The sequence below is a fragment of the Silene latifolia genome, chromosome 11, assembly GCF_048544455.1.
Source record: "Silene latifolia isolate original U9 population chromosome 11, ASM4854445v1, whole genome shotgun sequence".
NCBI lineage: Eukaryota > Viridiplantae > Streptophyta > Magnoliopsida > Caryophyllales > Caryophyllaceae > Silene > Silene latifolia.
The window spans coordinates 13,594,733-13,611,535 of record NC_133536.1 but is presented as its reverse complement, the minus strand read 5'-3'; the positions used below and the strand labels follow the sequence as shown (position 1 = coordinate 13,611,535).

At 40.0% G+C, this 16,803-nt stretch overlaps 1 protein-coding gene and 1 long non-coding RNA gene across 4 annotated transcripts; both read left to right on the top strand.

Moving 5' to 3' along the window:
- The first annotated feature begins 1,333 nt into the window (after positions 1-1,333).
- Positions 1,334-8,243, top strand: LOC141611107 (putative disease resistance protein RGA1). Of its 3 annotated transcripts, XM_074429522.1 has the most exons (6): positions 1,334-1,836; positions 6,646-6,702; positions 7,133-7,233; positions 7,514-7,572; positions 7,937-8,037; positions 8,111-8,243. In XM_074429522.1, exons 1-5 carry the CDS (start codon positions 1,378-1,380, stop codon positions 7,993-7,995), a joined length of 735 nt encoding a protein of 244 aa, XP_074285623.1. In that variant the 5' UTR covers positions 1,334-1,377; the 3' UTR covers positions 7,996-8,037; positions 8,111-8,243. The 3 variants fall into 3 exon arrangements, 2 of the variants coding, with proteins under 2 accessions (XP_074285623.1, XP_074285622.1); XR_012528510.1 differs by lacking the exons at positions 1,334-1,836; positions 7,514-7,572; positions 7,937-8,037; positions 8,111-8,243 and having other exon boundaries at positions 6,479-6,702; positions 7,033-7,227; XM_074429521.1 differs by lacking the exons at positions 6,646-6,702; positions 7,133-7,233; positions 7,514-7,572; positions 7,937-8,037; positions 8,111-8,243 and having other exon boundaries at positions 1,336-5,090.
- A 4,586-nt stretch (positions 8,244-12,829) lies between these two features.
- LOC141611116 (uncharacterized) lies at positions 12,830-15,573 on the top strand. The gene is made up of 3 exons (XR_012528514.1): positions 12,830-14,562; positions 14,858-14,931; positions 15,035-15,573. It is a non-coding gene; the product is annotated as an uncharacterized LOC141611116 (long non-coding RNA).
- Positions 15,574-16,803: the final 1,230 nt, after the last annotated feature.

Sequence of the window (16,803 nt, the reverse complement as noted above, 5' to 3'; positions counted from 1 at the left end):
GTGGATTTTATCATCTGTAAACTCAAATAATTGGACTCCTTTATTTTTAGACCACTCATCTCATGTCTCCATAATTGGACTCCTTTATTTTTAGACCACTTATCTCACATCTCCATCATTAGCACCCTGAAATAATGTGAACAGGTCTGAAAATGAAAGGAGGAATTTCCGACAACATCATCCATGTTTCAGACTCATTATTGTAATTTTCGGAACTTTTAGTTAAAATATTTTTCGAGTGTAACTTATATCATTACCAATTCGCCTCCACTAAAATTTTTCGCCCCCTAAGCTTAAATCCTGGCTCGGCCAATGAGATTATTCGGATGATCAAATGAACCTAGAGTTTGGATTGCAACTGAGATGAATCAAGTACAATTATTTGAGAGACAAATGTTATATTTTTAAAAGCACATTAACCGACCAAATGTACAATAATGAACTTGAAACATAAATGATGGTGTCAGAAATTACTCCTTTCAATTTCAAATTCAAATTGAATGTACAAAGCGTCTTGCTTTTGTGTTGAATGTATGAAACAATATTAGAACAGTGACCTCAAATAATTTTAAAAGTAAAGTACAATTAGGAAGGAAGGATAGGAGGAAATTTGTATAACATCAAACACGTTTGGTCGGTTGTTGTGCTATAAATGTAAAACGTGTGTTGTCAAATACTCGTAAGTGTACTCTCACAATTATTTCTACTTCATATCACAAATTCTCATTTAAGACGGGTCAAATATATACCAAATTACTCCACTTATTACCTAAGAAATGCCAAAAGATTTTTCTTTATTACCCGCCACTATGCGGTAGTATTTGACCGTCTACTGTTTATATATGTTCGGTCTAAAGTTGGTAAAAAAAAGAACCACCAATGTAAGTAGGCGCTGGATTTGTGGGTTTGACTGTTTGACACCGCTTAGGTACATAGATAATTTTTTTTTTACAAAAAATTTGTAGTCGGCTTTAAACCTGCTCACTCTTTCTTAATTTTTCTAATTTAATTTCATAGTCAAACCTGCTAATAACTGCATTTTTCTAACATCATCCACTATTATGAATACGATTTTACTGTTTGCCAAACAGACCCTTTAATAAACAAGAGTATCTTAATTATAACTCATTGGCGGTACATGGAGCACAAATCTTTCCTTAATCTGTGTAAGAAATCTGTAATAAAAGATTCAATGAGAAAATTTTGATTCAAAAAAGAAATTGAACTTATTAGTGTTGAGTTCTCCATTATTCGAACTTTGAGTTGTTACCTTTGTAGAATTAATAATTACTTCCTTGTAGTTGTGGGTGTAAACGAGCCGATTTGATAATCTAACCGAACTCCAGTCCTACTGGCCTACTTGGCATTGACATTTCAATGACAAAAGTCTTTTCCAAGTCAACTAATTTTACAAAACGCGTATGTGGTTCTGAAATCTTGCCCTCTCTATTATTGCTTATCCATTTATCTGAAATCTTGCATTTACAAACATACAGAAAAACAAAACAAAAACTCCAGAGAAATCATTCCTTTCCCACAATCATGGATCTGTCAAATACGTTGTCTTTAGTTCAAGTTATACTTGGTGCTATCCAAACTTTGCTTCAGATGCACTCAGTGTGCTCTATTTCTTACTACAAATCCCAGCTTGATGATCTCCAAAACACTGTCCAAACCATCAAAGCTGTTCTTGAGGATGCTGATGCCAAGCAGGACTTGCTCAGCAGCCAGGAGAAGAATTACATTCAAGAGCTCAAAGATGCTGTTTACGATGCCGATGATGTGTTAGATGAGTTCCTAACCCTTGCCAAGCAGAATCAACTCAAAGGCAACAAGGTGATATCCTATTTTTTTCGATTTAAGCTTCTTACTCATAGACTATCAAGTAAAGTCAAAATGGTTAACGGCAAGTTGAACAAAATTGCCACTAAGAGTGATCAGTTTAGTTTTAAGGTTGACTTTAAGCCTATCAAATTTACAAAGGAGGAAACGACTTCTTGTTTGTCTGATGTAATCATCGGGAGGGAGGAAGATGTGGAGAAGATTGTAGGTGTGCTGTTGGGTTCTGTTAATGTAGATCACCCAAATGTTTCTTTGCTTGCAATTATGGGTATGGGAGGTTTGGGAAAAACCGCTCTTGCCCAACTTGTGTTTAACGATCCTAGGATCACTGAGGCATTCCCACTGAAGAGATGGACTTGCATCGCTGATCAGGATCAACAACAGTTGGACTTGAAAGGGCATTTAGCGAAGGTGGTGAAAGGATTCTCTGTTAGTGATAAAACGTCTTTGGAGGACATACATAATGAAGTTAAGGAGCAACTTGGAGGGAAAAAATACTTGCTCGTGTTAGATGATGTGTGGACTGAAAGTTATCATGAATGGCAGAAGTTCAAAGGGTTTTTGAACGTAGGGGGAAGAGGGAGTTGGATAATTGTAACTACTCGCTCGAAAAAAACTGCCCATTTGATTCAAAGTGATCAAGTGCATGTGTTGCAAGGATTGTCAGAACAGGAGTCATGGCATTTGTTCGAAAGGATGGCGTTTCAAGGAGAAGAAAGAGATGAAGAATGGGTTAAACTTGGCAAAGAGATTGTAAAAAAGTGTACCAATGTCCCGCTTGCTATTAGAGTAGTCGGAAGTCTTCTGCGTGGTCAATCCAAGTCTGAGTGGTTATCATTTCACGACAAAGGCTTAGTCTGTCTTAGTGAGAGTAATGATGGCATGATGACCCGCATATTGAAGTTAAGTTACGATCAACTTAACCCTTCCTTGAGGACTTGTTTTGCCTACTGTGCTATCTTTCCCAAGGATTGGAAGATTAATAAGAAACTGTTGATTGAGCTTTGGATGGCACAAGGCTACATTAACTCAGAGAATTTGGGCGAAGAATACTTTCTTATATTGCTTCAAAGGTGTTTTTTCCAAGATATACACGAGGATGAATTTGGGGGGATTAAGTCGTTTAAGATTCACGATCTCTTGCATGATATTGCTGAAAAAGTAGCGGGCGAAGAGATTTTCAGGTTCAGTTTTGATACTTCTAATGTGTGTAAAAGAGTTCGCCATCTCTCTCTTGTGTATGACTCTTACACACAACATGTCTTCAATAATTCTCACATTCGTACGTGCCTTTTTCTTAGGAATGTTGGCCAAAATATAGTGGACCAACTACTAGCATGTAAATCAATACTAAAATGGACATCCTTGAGGTCTTTAGATTTGAGTTATTCAGATGCCAAAAGTTTACCAAAATCAATAGGTAAACTGTTGCATCTGAGGAGTTTAGACCTCTCATACAATAGTGATCTGAAAGTTCTCCCCAAGTCAATAACAAAGCTAGTAAATCTCCAAACTTTGAATTTACATTTTTGCAAGAGTTTAAAACAACTGCCGGATGATGTGGGCAAGCTAGTTGATCTATGCACCTTAAATGTAGCTCAATGTCATGCGCTAAGTCATATGCCGGCCGGCATAAGTATGTTGAGCTCTCTGCACACTTTATGCCAATTTGTGGTGGGTGCGCGAACAAGATCAGCTTCAAAGCAATGCTTTAATGGGTTGGAAGACCTAAAGCACCTGAACAAATTGAAAGGGGGATTGACGATTGAAATAGCAGTTCTTGAAAATGCAAAATTTGTGAAGGAAGAACATGGCGGGGGAGGCTATTTAAGGAGTAAGGAACACGTAGAGACGATTATTATTAACTTTAGACGCGGAGAGGAGTATGGAAGCAAGGAGTCTGAGCAAGCATTGCTGGAAGAGATGCAGCCTCATCGTGATGTCAAGGCATTGGAGTTGGAGGGGTATCATGGTGACACAATACCGAGGTGGCCAGGGAGGGGGGATAACTCGGCGTTGTTCGATTTCCCTAATCTTGTCACTTTGCGGATCGAAGATTGCAGTGAGCTTCTCTATCTGCCTTGGCAAATTGGGAAACTGCCCCACCTTAAGACGCTAGAGATTTCGATGTTGGATAATATGGAATATGTGGCGGACTCAGAAACACTTGTCTCGGATGAAGGATCATCCTTCTTCCCCAGCCTCGATAACCTCCGTTTATCTTGGTTGCCTGAGTTAAAAGGATGGTGGCGGAGATCAGAATCAGGGTCGCACATGGTCAACTCTAATGACAGTAGGAGGAGCCGAGAAGGACAAGTAGAGTGGGAATCATCTCCCTGTTTTCCTCTACTAAAGATTCTCACTATAAGCAATTGTGAAAATATGATTTTTGTCCCTTTATGTCCGCAACTTGAAGAGCTCAAAATATATGATTCCAGAAGAGATATGAGGTGCACACCTCGTCCCTTGTCATGTCCCAAATTGAAGAGGCTGACAATCAACAACTTGGAGTGGCTGAAATCAATGCCAAGCGAGTACACTCAGTTTCTTTCAGAGATAGATATAATGTCTGATAGGAGAATGGAGAGGTTGGGAGAAGTAAATGAGTTTCCGACCTATTTATTGTCTTCCGTGCGAACCCTATGCATCAACCTTTGCCCGGAACTTGTTAGCATAAGAGGATGGTTGGAGCATCTTTCTGCCTTGGAGTATTTGCGTATACATGACTGTCCAAAAGTGGAGTTGGGTGGGATGTCATGGCATAACCTTGCTGGTAGTCTTCAACACTTGGAATTGGGTGGATTCAAAGAGATGGAGGAATTGCCAGAGGGGATACAGTACTGCACTTCCCTCCGATATCTTAACATTTGGGATTGGCCCAAACTGAAATCCATGCCAAAATGGATGCCCAAACTCACTTCTCTCCAGAAACTTGACATTGTACTGGGTTCCGAGAGTGTCAAAGAAAGATGCCAAAAACCGAATGGGGAGGACTGGCCCCTCATCCACCACATCTCATCTCTTCACATATGGTAGAGATTAGAGAATAGTGTGCACTCTATCTTATACTCCGTACATTATTACGTGAATCCAATTATTATTTTATGAGATCTTAAGTTATGTGACATTAGTTGGTATTTGACTTTGGTAGACAAATTATATGAACAAATAAGAATACACACTCCATCTTATTTATATTGTGGCTATTTGACTTTGATAGTCAAATGATATGAACCATCTTTTTTTTATATATTGTACGTACCCTCCAATTTTTTGTTGAATGAATTTTTTCTTCTTTCCAATTTGCAAACAAACATAATTCTCCCTCTCGTTGTTTAGTATGGCTAATTGGCTAAAGTACACATGGGATTGTTCATGTTCCCCTTGCTAATATTCAATGGCAAGGGGTATGATATCATAAGGGAAATGGGAGCATACGACTTGCAGTAATTCAATGTGTTTTATTTAACCCGTCACAACCTATTGACGGATATTGGCCGTCACAAATGAGAATTTGTGTTGAATTATAGTGAGAATGATTCAAGAGTTCAAATGAATAAGATAATCCATGTGAGAAAGATGTGAAGCTGTGAGGAGTTATACGATTCGATTAGACTCTACTTGAACAAGTAGAGGGGTATATAAGATGGAGGGGTATATCGTAGAAAAACATAAAAAATTGGCAGTTTTGAAGAAATTTGCTACCATAGCCGACGTTGATTGATAACTTGTACTATACACTCTACATATACAGCTACAAAATATTTGAAGAGATTTGGTCTTGCTTAAGCCTTCAGATCGTCTTAATTTAAGATCTCTCACAATCTTTTTATATTTTAATCGAGTGTGAAAGCTGTCTTAAGTTAACCCATTGGTTTACAAAATGAAGGAGTACGACCAAACTGAAAGTTAGCAACATGAACAAAGATGGGCGATAGCCGATAGGCAGGCAAGCTTGAAATAAACAGACGCGTCTTACATATTTCAATATCCGTTTCAAAATTTGTGAAAGGTATATGAATTTAAATAAATGAGTAGTAACACAATAGGCTAACATAAGTTTATGCCTAGTTTACCTTGAATCAATTCTCCATTTTTTTGTCAAGGAAGTTGTGGTAGAAGTTTGCACCCTGCACAATTAGTATTTTACCACCGGTAAACTTAAAACGGTCCTTTTGATAACTACCTTACTCTTAGAAGGGTCATAATTTTCTTCTGATTTGTATTCATTTTTAGTACACGGCGAATTGTTTACTACCTCGCCATCATTTTAAGTCGTGCATTCTCAGAGCATGAATATAAATGACAAGTTATCAGCAAAACTTCAAAATATGGCACAGATAGGTAATACAAATTCCAAAATTTAGAGGGAATGACCCAAAAGAATTCTTGATATTTCTCGACCAAAATTTTCCCACATCGGAATACTGCCAAGGACCAGCCTTCCTTGCTCCTATGTTTCTCTGCTAAGTCAAATTGAAAGCTTTGGGTTTATAGCTTGAGAATTGTCCATATATTTACATATGTTAACCTAATGCAAAAGTTTACAAGTCCTACAAGGTGAGATATACAATGGTGAAATTGAGTATGTCTCGTCTCCCGATGTATGTAGTCAATCTAGTCTCCTGAAAACCTTATCAATGACTTCTTTCAAATTCGTGCAGCCGACTATCTGAATTTCAGAGCTGATGGCTTCTAGAGCTTTTTCAGCCGAAGCGGGAACAACACACTTCTAAACCTTAATTAGTTGCATATAATTGGAGTACAAGCTGATCTTTGTTTTTGTCACTGGATCTATGATAGGCAAATGGTTCGGCTAGAATCAAGATAGGGGGAATTGATATTATTGCAAGTGTGGAGGTAGTGTTACTTCTCTTTGTTACAGTTGTGAATAAACAGAAGTTCTTTAAATTTTATCACGAAATGCATGCTGAACTTGGTAGACCTAGTTCTTCTCGACCTGATCAGCTCCATTATTTATGGAAATGCCAGCGACCTCCAAAATAGTGTGACATTGTGGCGCAAGTAGCTTTTCTCAATGTAGAAAAGATGTTAAAGCTTAGATTCCACACCGTACAACTGGTACAATTGGTGGTATAGTCCATGAATTGAGAATGTGGTAGAGAATAGTCTTATTGTATATTTTTGGGGTACATGCTGATCTTTGTTTTGTCACTGAATCTATGATAGGCAAATGGTTGGGCTAGAATCAAGATAGGGTGAACTGATGTTATTGCAAGTGTGAAGGTAATTTTTATCCCCTTGTTAATGTATTTATCGCGAAATGCAGGCTGAACTTGGTAGACCTAGTTCTTCTCGACCTGATCATGGAAAGGTTTCAATACACGTTGATTGCAGTGCAAGTGTGCAACTGCTGCACCGATGTATCAGGTATGTAGTTATCTTAACTCACGTAGTTCATGCTGTCTTCTCTACAGGATTTCAGTAATTGCGGAATTCTTGTTTAAATTTGTAGATTCTCTTAGAAACAATAGAACACTTCCAATTTCATCTTCCCTTTTCAAACATTACAATTCGATGGCTTGGTCAAACTCTTGATTGTGATCTACTTCTTACGTGTGCCCTTGGTTTAGCCTCCTTTATTCGGTTCCTTCTTTGGATAACTTAGAATTGTCAGACATCAGTTACTGACTCTTAGCGCATGTCGCAGGGTAAAAGAGATGAAGAATTATCGTCAGACTGGCACTTGCTCTACAGCGAGGCCTATTGGTAAGTAAAAGTGGAGCTGGTAAGAAATTTTGTTCAAAAGATATTTGTTATATCATCAATACATTAATGGTTGATTAAGGATATTCCAATGAATAAATTCAATGTTTTAAATTAAGATTGAAACCAAAAGCAAATCATCTGTAAAGGTCTTGAAAATTGCTGCGGCTGCACTTTGTGGTGATACTGTGACCGTGACTGAAACCTTGATTTAATTTTATAGCAATGATTCCTGCACGGTTTTTCAGGGACTGGAACTGATCTTTCATCTCTATGCATTGTGGAGGGAAAGACCTGTTGGGATTTATATATAGACCGTCTTGTGGTCAGTTCTGATGGGAATTTGCTGGATGCCTTTATGGTGCAGGTGTCAAGGTATTACTCACTTATCTACTGATGGAAGTGCGGAGGAAGAATCTCAAATGAGTTCAGCTATTTCCATCTCTGTAAAACGGCGGAATAAAAGAGGTAAACGAATGACTTAAGACAAATGGAGTATTTTATGTGCGTTATTGTATAATGTATACGTTGGGGGTTACAGGATGACGAGTCACAAAGTATCAAGATAAGGGAAACTGATGTTACTGCAAGTGTGAAGGCAGTGTTATTTCTTCTCTTTGAAGTTTGATACATTTGAATAAACACTAGTTGTTTAATGTTGTATTTATGGCGAAATGCAGGCTGAACTTGGTAGACCTAGTTCTTATCGGCCTGATCAAGATACGGGAAACTTGGTAGACCTAATTCTTATCGGCCTGAACTTGGTAGTGCAACAGCTTCACCCATGTATCAGGTATGTATTTTATCTGAAGTAGTTCATGCTGAGTTCCCCTGACCTGTTGACGTCTGAACTGATTGACAATGTTTATATTCTTAGCGGTTTTCACGGTTTGGCTGTGTTATCTTCTTCTTTGTAGGATTTCAGTAATTGCAGATTTTTTGTTTAAATTTCTAGTTTGTTTTAGAAACAGTAGAACACATCCAATTTCAACTTCAGCTTTCGATCTTTACAGTACGATAATTGGGTCAAATCTTGAGCCTAATCCCTTCTACGTGCGCCCTTATTTAGTTTCCCTTTATTTGATTCCTTCTTTGGATAACTTTCTAAAAGTATTAGACATCAGTTACTGAGTGATTTTGGCATGTCAGGGCAAAGGAGGTGAAGAATTATCGTCGGAACTGGCACTTGCTCTACAGAGAGAGGCCTATTGGGAAGTAAAAGTGGAGCTGGTATGAATTTTTGTTCAAAAGATACTCTCTATAATACATTAATGATTTGTTAAGGATACTGCAAAAATGTGAATGTTTTGTGAAGGTCTTAAAGATTACTGAGGCCGCATTTTGAGTTGATATTGGCGGCATGTAGCGAGATCAGGCATCAAGGTAATATTCACTTGCCTATCTACTGATGCACCCACCTTCTGCAGATTTCGGCATTTCATTTTCTCGCCACTTTACCCCTCTCTTATCTTTGACAAAGCCTTGTATTAGTTTCGCCATGTTTAAGGGTTAAAATTATAAAAGGTTTTAGGTGATTTAATTCCCATCCTTTGGAAGATACTGAAGTTAATTGGACTAAAAGAGAAATTTGTTCTATGAAACTGCTATGTAGGTGTTAGAGCGTACACTGAACTCTTTTGTTTGTGCAGGCTGCTCTGAACCATACGCGAGTACCACGAGTTCAGGTCATTGCTGCTGACGCTAGTTCAAGGATCAGCCAGAAATTGATGTCAGTGATGAAGAGTTTCTACAGTTTGACACTTATACAGTTCCTGTCATAATTACATTGACAAAGGTTTCAGATTTTCTTTATCGTCTAGTAAACTTTGACTGCACATCTCTTGGTCACGAGTTCGCAAAGTGACAACTATTTTCCAAATTAATCGTCTTCATGAGATCTTCGGTTTGGCAAAAAAATCGTTGCTTTCCGAACTCGATACCGGCCCTAGTTCATAAAAACATATTAAGTGAAATTAGTGGACTCCACCATCAATCCACTATTTTCATATATTTGGTAAACGACATATTTTGAGAGTATATTGGTCAAAATCCACTATTTGTGAATATACTACTAATAGGCTAATTACCAAACTTCCATCCCGAATTCTTCTAATTTAATTTGATAATCAAATATTAATTTATTAATTAAAACTACACCCCACAGTCTCCAGTCCTAATGGAATTGACATGTTAATGATAAAGTCAACATGATGTTCTGTTTAGAAATTGGACTATTTTTTTTAACTTTTGTTAGACCTGTGGTGTTATGGACCTATGGTCATCAAATTGTACTGTACTAGTTATATGAAGGTTTCGAGGTTAAGGGAAAAGAGGTATGCCAGGTGTGACGATCCGCACACTCGAGCCCTTAGATTTATTTATGCTTATGTAATTTCATTTTCCTTGTACATTTGTAGTAAGTATTTTCTTAGTAGTTTTAGAATAGGTTTCCATAAATAGGTATATCGCTATTCTGAACTAAACTTGTAAATTCAATGTATCCTGCTACCAGGACCAAATAATCAAATTTCCCTCTTTGAGAGGTGCTAGTCAATGAAAAACCGCTTCTCATCCAAAAGCTTGTTGTTGCTTGTTGCTTGCTTTCAATAATCGTATTGCTTACTTTTATTGCTTTCGTGTGTCGGACTTGATAATCGTGACTAGGATTCCCGACACACACCGACCCGAGACCCGAGTATCGTGCTAGTGGGCGATCCCTCACTAGTACGAAGATCCTTGTGTTTGCATCTTGCCTTGAGACGGCAGGAGTGCGCGCCACGGTCCGGCAAAAGTAGCGGACCGTGACATTTGGTATCGAGCCGGTCTTCGGACGGGCGTCTGCAAGCCGCATTTGTTTATCGAGATCGAGAAAATGGGCGGAACAATCGAGGACCGAGTGGATGCCTTAGAGGACGCAATCGACGTCAAGCTTCCCAAACTCGAGGACATCGTGATGCGAATGGCAGCGAGCCTCGAGGAGTTGCAAAAGACGGTTTGTGAACTCGAGACGAAGGTGGATGGGTTGAATACCCGCATCCAAGCGATCGGTGAGGCGATCCCCGATGATCGGGAGGAAGAGATCAATCATCTGCACCGAAAGGTCGAGATGTTAGAGAACACTTGCGCCACGCTCGTGAAAGCGGTGGGCAATGATGGGAAATCGTTGGGGGGCCATAAGGTGAAGGCACCTCCGCCTCGTGCCTACGATGGGGCGAGGGATTCGAAAGCGGTGGATAACTTTATCTTCGATATGGAGCAATACTTCCGAGTAAGTGGGCTCGACGAAGACGCGGAAGTTGTCACGGCAAGCATGTATCTAGTCGACGATGCCAAGATGTGGTGGAGGGCTAGGTACAAGGAAATTGATGCGGGCACGATTACGGTGACATCGTGGGCCGACTTCAAGAGGATCTTGAAGGATCACTTCTACCCCGAGAACACGGAGTTTGTTGCTCGGAAGAAGTTGAAGGAAATCAAGCACACCAAATCAATCCGGGAATATGTGAGGGAATTCTCAGCGTGCATGCTCAAGATTAGCGAAATGTCCGAGACGGATAGGACATTCGAGTTCATTGACGGGTTGAAGAGGTGGGCACAACAAGAGGTCATGAGGCGTAATCCCAAAACGCTGTCTCTGCGGCCATATCGGAGCTGCGGAGCGCCTACTCGACTTTCACGGAGAGCGAGAGGCACCAAGAGTGGTGGCACCAACGGGGAATATCGGTGCGCCACAGAGTGGGTACAATGGACAAAGGCCACAAAACAGCGCCATTTCGATTGGGAACGATCGGTTCGCTCACAAGGAAGTCAAGCCCAATCGGCGAGCACTACGAACTCGCCCTCAAGCTCGTCTTCGAAGGGGGAAACTCTCGCTTCCACAACGAAGAGACCGTTCGCGTGTTTGTGTGCAAGGGTCCTCACAAGATGGCCGATTGTCCGAACCAAGCGGAGTTCAATGCCATGTTCAAGAAGATGCCGAAAGGGGCTCAAGAGCGTCTTGATGGGGCGTTGGCCGACTATCACCAAGAGTGTAACGAAGACTCGAGTGATGGTGAAGACCAACCACGGATGGGCTCACTTCAACGGATCGTCGCGATGGGGAAATACGAAGATTCCCCGCCAAGAAATCCAACGGGCTCATGTACGTGGACATGATGGTGAATGGGAAGCACGCACGAGCTTTGATCGACTCGGGTGCCTCCCACAACTTTGTTACGAAAGAAGAAGCTGATCGGTTGGGGCTAGTTTTGCGGGATGCTAACGTTGCCTGAAGCGTCTGGCCAACGGGAAAATGAGACGCGTCCAAGGAGTGGCTAAGAAGGTCGCGGTCCAAGTGGGTGAGTGGGCGGGGGAGCTCGACTTCACCACCGTTCGTGGATGACTTCAAGTTAGTACTCGGGATGCGTTCTTTCGTAAAGCATTAGTGGTATTGAAACCGAGTGACGGATCGATGCTACTAATGGGGTCTATCGTAGTGAAGACGGTGAGGCGACGAAGACAAGGGGCAAGATCGAATTTCGGCTATGAGGGTGATACCGACGCCGAAACAAGGGATGCGACCTTGGAGAATGCCTAAAGGTTCGGTGGAGCCGAGGACGAACAAGACCCAGGCTAACTACGATGCTAAGTGGCCTGGGGACGAAAGAAGAGTCTACCCCCTCACCGAGGAGTAGACAATGAGGGCCGAGATGCCCAAAGAAGTAGGCCTCGTACCATCAGGGGGCCGCGTCGATGTCCGAGTCGACGTCCTGGTTTGCGGGTCGGTCGACCCAAGAGATAAGGCCTCGTACCATCAGGGGGCCGCGTCGATGTGTTGAATCGACGTCCTGGTTTGCGGGTCAGTCGACCCAAGAGAGAAGGCCTCGTACCATCAGGGGCCGCGCGAAATGCCGATTCGGCGTCGGAGATCTCACATTCCCTTGAATGCAGGTCTTTGAAGTGAGGAGAGAAAAAGTGAAGGTCCGTTGGAGCCGAGACTTGGAGAAAGCCCGAGAGAGCACTTTTCCAGCGGCAAAGCGGGCGTTCGAGAGACAAGGAGGCCGTGGTGGACTTGGAGAACATGATGTTCGGCGCCTTCTATGTCAAGGAACTCCACCTATCCTTGAAGGGACGAAGAGGCGATCATTGTTTGGGACGGCGCACATTCAAGCCGAGTGGTACAAGCCAATCCCCAACACCGCATGGACGGTCGAGCTCACCGAGGATGTCTCCTTTGAAGCACCATTCAAGATTTTTGTGTTGCCGAGGGCGGCAACAGATTAGGTGGGGGAGAGTGTGACGATCCGCACACTCGAGCCCTTAGATTTATTTATGCTTATGTAATTTCATTTTCCTTGTACATTTGTAGTAAGTATTTTCTTAGTAGTTTTAGAATAGGTTTCCATAAATAGGTATATCGCTATTCTGAACTAAACTTGTAAATTCAATGTATCATGCTACCAGGACCAAATAATCAAATTTCCCTCTTTGAGAGGTGTTAGTCAATGAAAAACCGCTTCTCATCCAAAAGCTTGTTGTTGCTTGTTGCTTGCTTTCAATAATCGTATTGCTTACTTTTATTGCTTTCGTGTGTCGGACTTGATAATCGTGACTAGGATTCCCGACACACACCGACCCGAGACCCGAGTATCGTGCTAGTGGGCGATCCCTCACTAGTACGAAGATCCTTGTGTTTGCATCTTGCCTTGAGACGGGCAAGGGTGCGCGCCACGGTCCGGCAAAAGTAGCGGACCGTGACACCAGGGTATGTCATCCCCATTTCGCCCGTACTCAGGAGCATTGCATTCTGAATTGTGCTTTGTGTTATTCAGGCAACTCTCAGTGGCATTTCATTTCGGTACATAGATTAATCGGTAACGAAAATAACAAGGGAAAAGAAATTGTGTTTGTCCAAGCCAAAACCCGTGACAAGAAGCTAATTACGGGCATGCTAAGGCCAGGACACTCCTTCAGCTTCAGCTGTCATTTGATTTGGTTTTCGACGGAGATTTTAATATTTCTCACAACTGCAAAAATGGAAGCATTCATCTTATGGGAAACCTAGCTACGACTGGTGCACAATGTCTGTACAAATATATGGCTTGCATTTTTATTTCATTGGATTTTAGCTTAATTTGAAATTTATAGGTGCTGATATGCTATACTGATTATTCCACTCCCCTGTTTAGAAGTCCCTCTATCCTATTTATATTGTCGTTATTTGACTTTGGTAGTCAAATAATATGAACTTTGGCAGCTATGATTCGCTGTACACTCTAGAGACTAGATTTTATAACTTCTTTAAATGATAACATGGACATTGTTGTTCAATCAAACATCGAACACGAATAATATTTGAAGAATTTTGCTACCATAGTCGGCATTGGTTGATAACATGTATGTTTATACACTGTACATATATTCGCTACCACATTATTGAAGAACCTTTTTTTATCATTGGCTGATAACAAGCTTATTTGATGAGATTTGTAAGTTTGTATCTTTTAGAAATACTAGACAAGTAGAAATATTATGTTTTTGGTGTAAAGGGAGCCAAAAGGGGGTATGGTCTATGGATGGTGTGTAATATAGTTGTAAGGTTGTTTCTCGTTTGTGTGTAGCTATGTCTGCGTTTGCGCAGAATAAGGCCTGCCTCGGAAGGTCTGTATCAGGTTAGCTGCTTTCGTTAGCCCAAGGCAGTTGCCTGTCAGTTGTTTCTGTATAAAGGGAATGAACATGGTTTATACCAAAAACTGACATAATTTATGTGCAGGTGCCATATAACGCCAGGCTTGATGCACAACAACTGGCAAATACGGAACCCATCAACGCTTACTCCAATTGCTGTAGCACTCTAAATGCTATGTATCCATGAACTTTAACCATTTGAAAAACCAGGCGAACATGAGAAGCAACAGAAAATATTCGCCGATTAATAGTAGTTTAATGATGGGTTATGAGATTTCTCACAACTGGATGATTGGAAGGATTCATGTTATGGAATACCTAGCTGTGGTGGGTGAACTATCCTTTAAATTATACTTTGTGTTGCTTACATTCTTATTTCTTCGGATCGCAGGAACTTTCAGCTCAATACTACTTAATATACTGTATAAAATGTATAGCTATCGAGATGGCAATGCTGATCATAGGAGTATAGGACCCCTCTGTTCGTCTGGGTTTTGTTATGTATTTTAAGTGAACTATTTATTTGATGGTTTCTTCTAGCTTTTTTTTTCATGTTACGAAGATGATTAGCTTATTGATGTTTTCAGAACTAAGAGGTTAATTACTGAATCTGCCTTTGCAGACGACCGCCATGAGTGACAGGATGATGATTTTGAGGATGGAGATGAGGACTCGGAGGATGAGAAACCAGCCAATGTAATATTGCGTTCAAATAACTATCTTTCGCTTGTTCTTAGTTGGCTGTTTTTTTTTTTTTTAATACGGAAAGTTACCAACATGCTATGTCTTCTGTTTTTAGGTGAATGCTGGTAAAAAAAAAAACTAATGGTGATGCAAAGACACTCAGTCCAAAAAGGCAAAGATAGCTACACCTCAGAAAACTGTGGTCATTCCAACTTTGTTACTATAACTCGGTTGCAAGTATTCGACGTGACATAGGGCGTGAGTCTATTTTGTGACCAAATTCATGGTTTTGGCTTAACAAGGAATATAAGGATGTCATGTATGATTGTTGTAGTGTTGTACACGAAATATGCTGCCAAAGTAAAGTGTGAAAGCATTACTAGCTAGTTTAATTTCTGTGGTGTCATATAATTGAATATACTTGTGATTTATTATATCTGAATGCAAATAAGGGCATTGTTCACGCTGCAACAAATAATACTGAAACACTCTTGCTGGTGACAAAATTCCCAAGTCCAGTGGTTGCGATGTTTCATGCGACATGCCGTTCTTGCAATAACAGGACCTTCAAGTCAGACTCTGTTTTTCAATCCCATGGCGTAAACTTTTATGAAACTGTTTCGATCTATTCTTGTATGGCTTAATAGGTTTTCAACAAAAAAATTTATATTTGTTGTGAAATAAGGAGAGGAGAGAATTAGAGAGAATAGAGAGAGACAAAAACTATCTATATATATACACACAGAATATAGTAGAGTTTCCATAATTTAATATCTCTAGAATATCCTAACATATGGACATCCATATAATATTACATAATAATATTTTATAACACTCCCCCTTGGATGTCCATTACATGTCCATTACTGAAGAAGATGCCTCGTTAAAAACCTCACTAGAAAAACCCCTTGGGAAAAACACCGGCGAAGGAAAAGAGTACACTAATCTTCAAACACGCATAATAATAGTTGCCTCGTTAAAACCTTTCTATGGAAAACCCGGTGGGACAAAATCATAGATAAGGAAAAAGAGTACAACGCGTGTCTACTCCCCCTGATGACTACATAACTTGATGTATCTTGAAATGAACCATACTTTAACGTAACTTCTCGTCTCGATAGTTGAATAAAATCCAGTGTAGTTGATAAACTTGATATCTTCAAATCCTTGACAATTTCAATCTTCATTTCTTTAATTCTCACAATCTGGTTATAGTCATTTGTGATGACTCTTGGATTTTCATTTCAAATAATATTTCCACAATAGTGATAGGGAACTTCTTGATAGATGACATAACATTATATGTTAAAAATAACTCATCTTGATAATCATTGCATATCAATGCGCTTATTGTGCTACCTCGTTAAAAACCTTGCTAGGAAAAACCCATTGGAACAAAAAACCTAGTCAAAGGGAAAAAGAGTGTAGCCATCATTGCTTAATTCTTTATCTTAAGGAGAATCAATCCGATAATTATTGAATAAATCATCCAATACTTTTGAGCGATTTTCTTTGCTAAACCACATATGTATGAATTGGCATTCTTATTGTAGACTTTGACTACATTATTTTCCAATCGTTATGGTACTTCTGGACCATAAACTAATTTCATATGTTTAGCATGAAACTCATTTATCATTATTTTTATATGCTCAAACTTCAGGTTGAGACAATAATAATTTCCTTCAAACAAACTCTACATGAATTTAAATATCCATTTGGGAAATAATCACGATAACATTACAATCGTGTCGTAGAGATTCATATATAATCATGAGTTCCCAAAACTCGAAAGGCTCCTATAGGGAGTTATCTCGTTGGAGTATCTCGTAAGATAACATTTTAGCTTTTTAAACATTTATCCAAATAAAACAATATTATAAA

Coding starts and splice junctions, on each gene's coding strand:
- LOC141611107 (XM_074429521.1), top strand. CDS start 1,378: ATGACAAAAGTCTTTTCCAAGTCAACTAATTTTACAAAACGCGTATGT.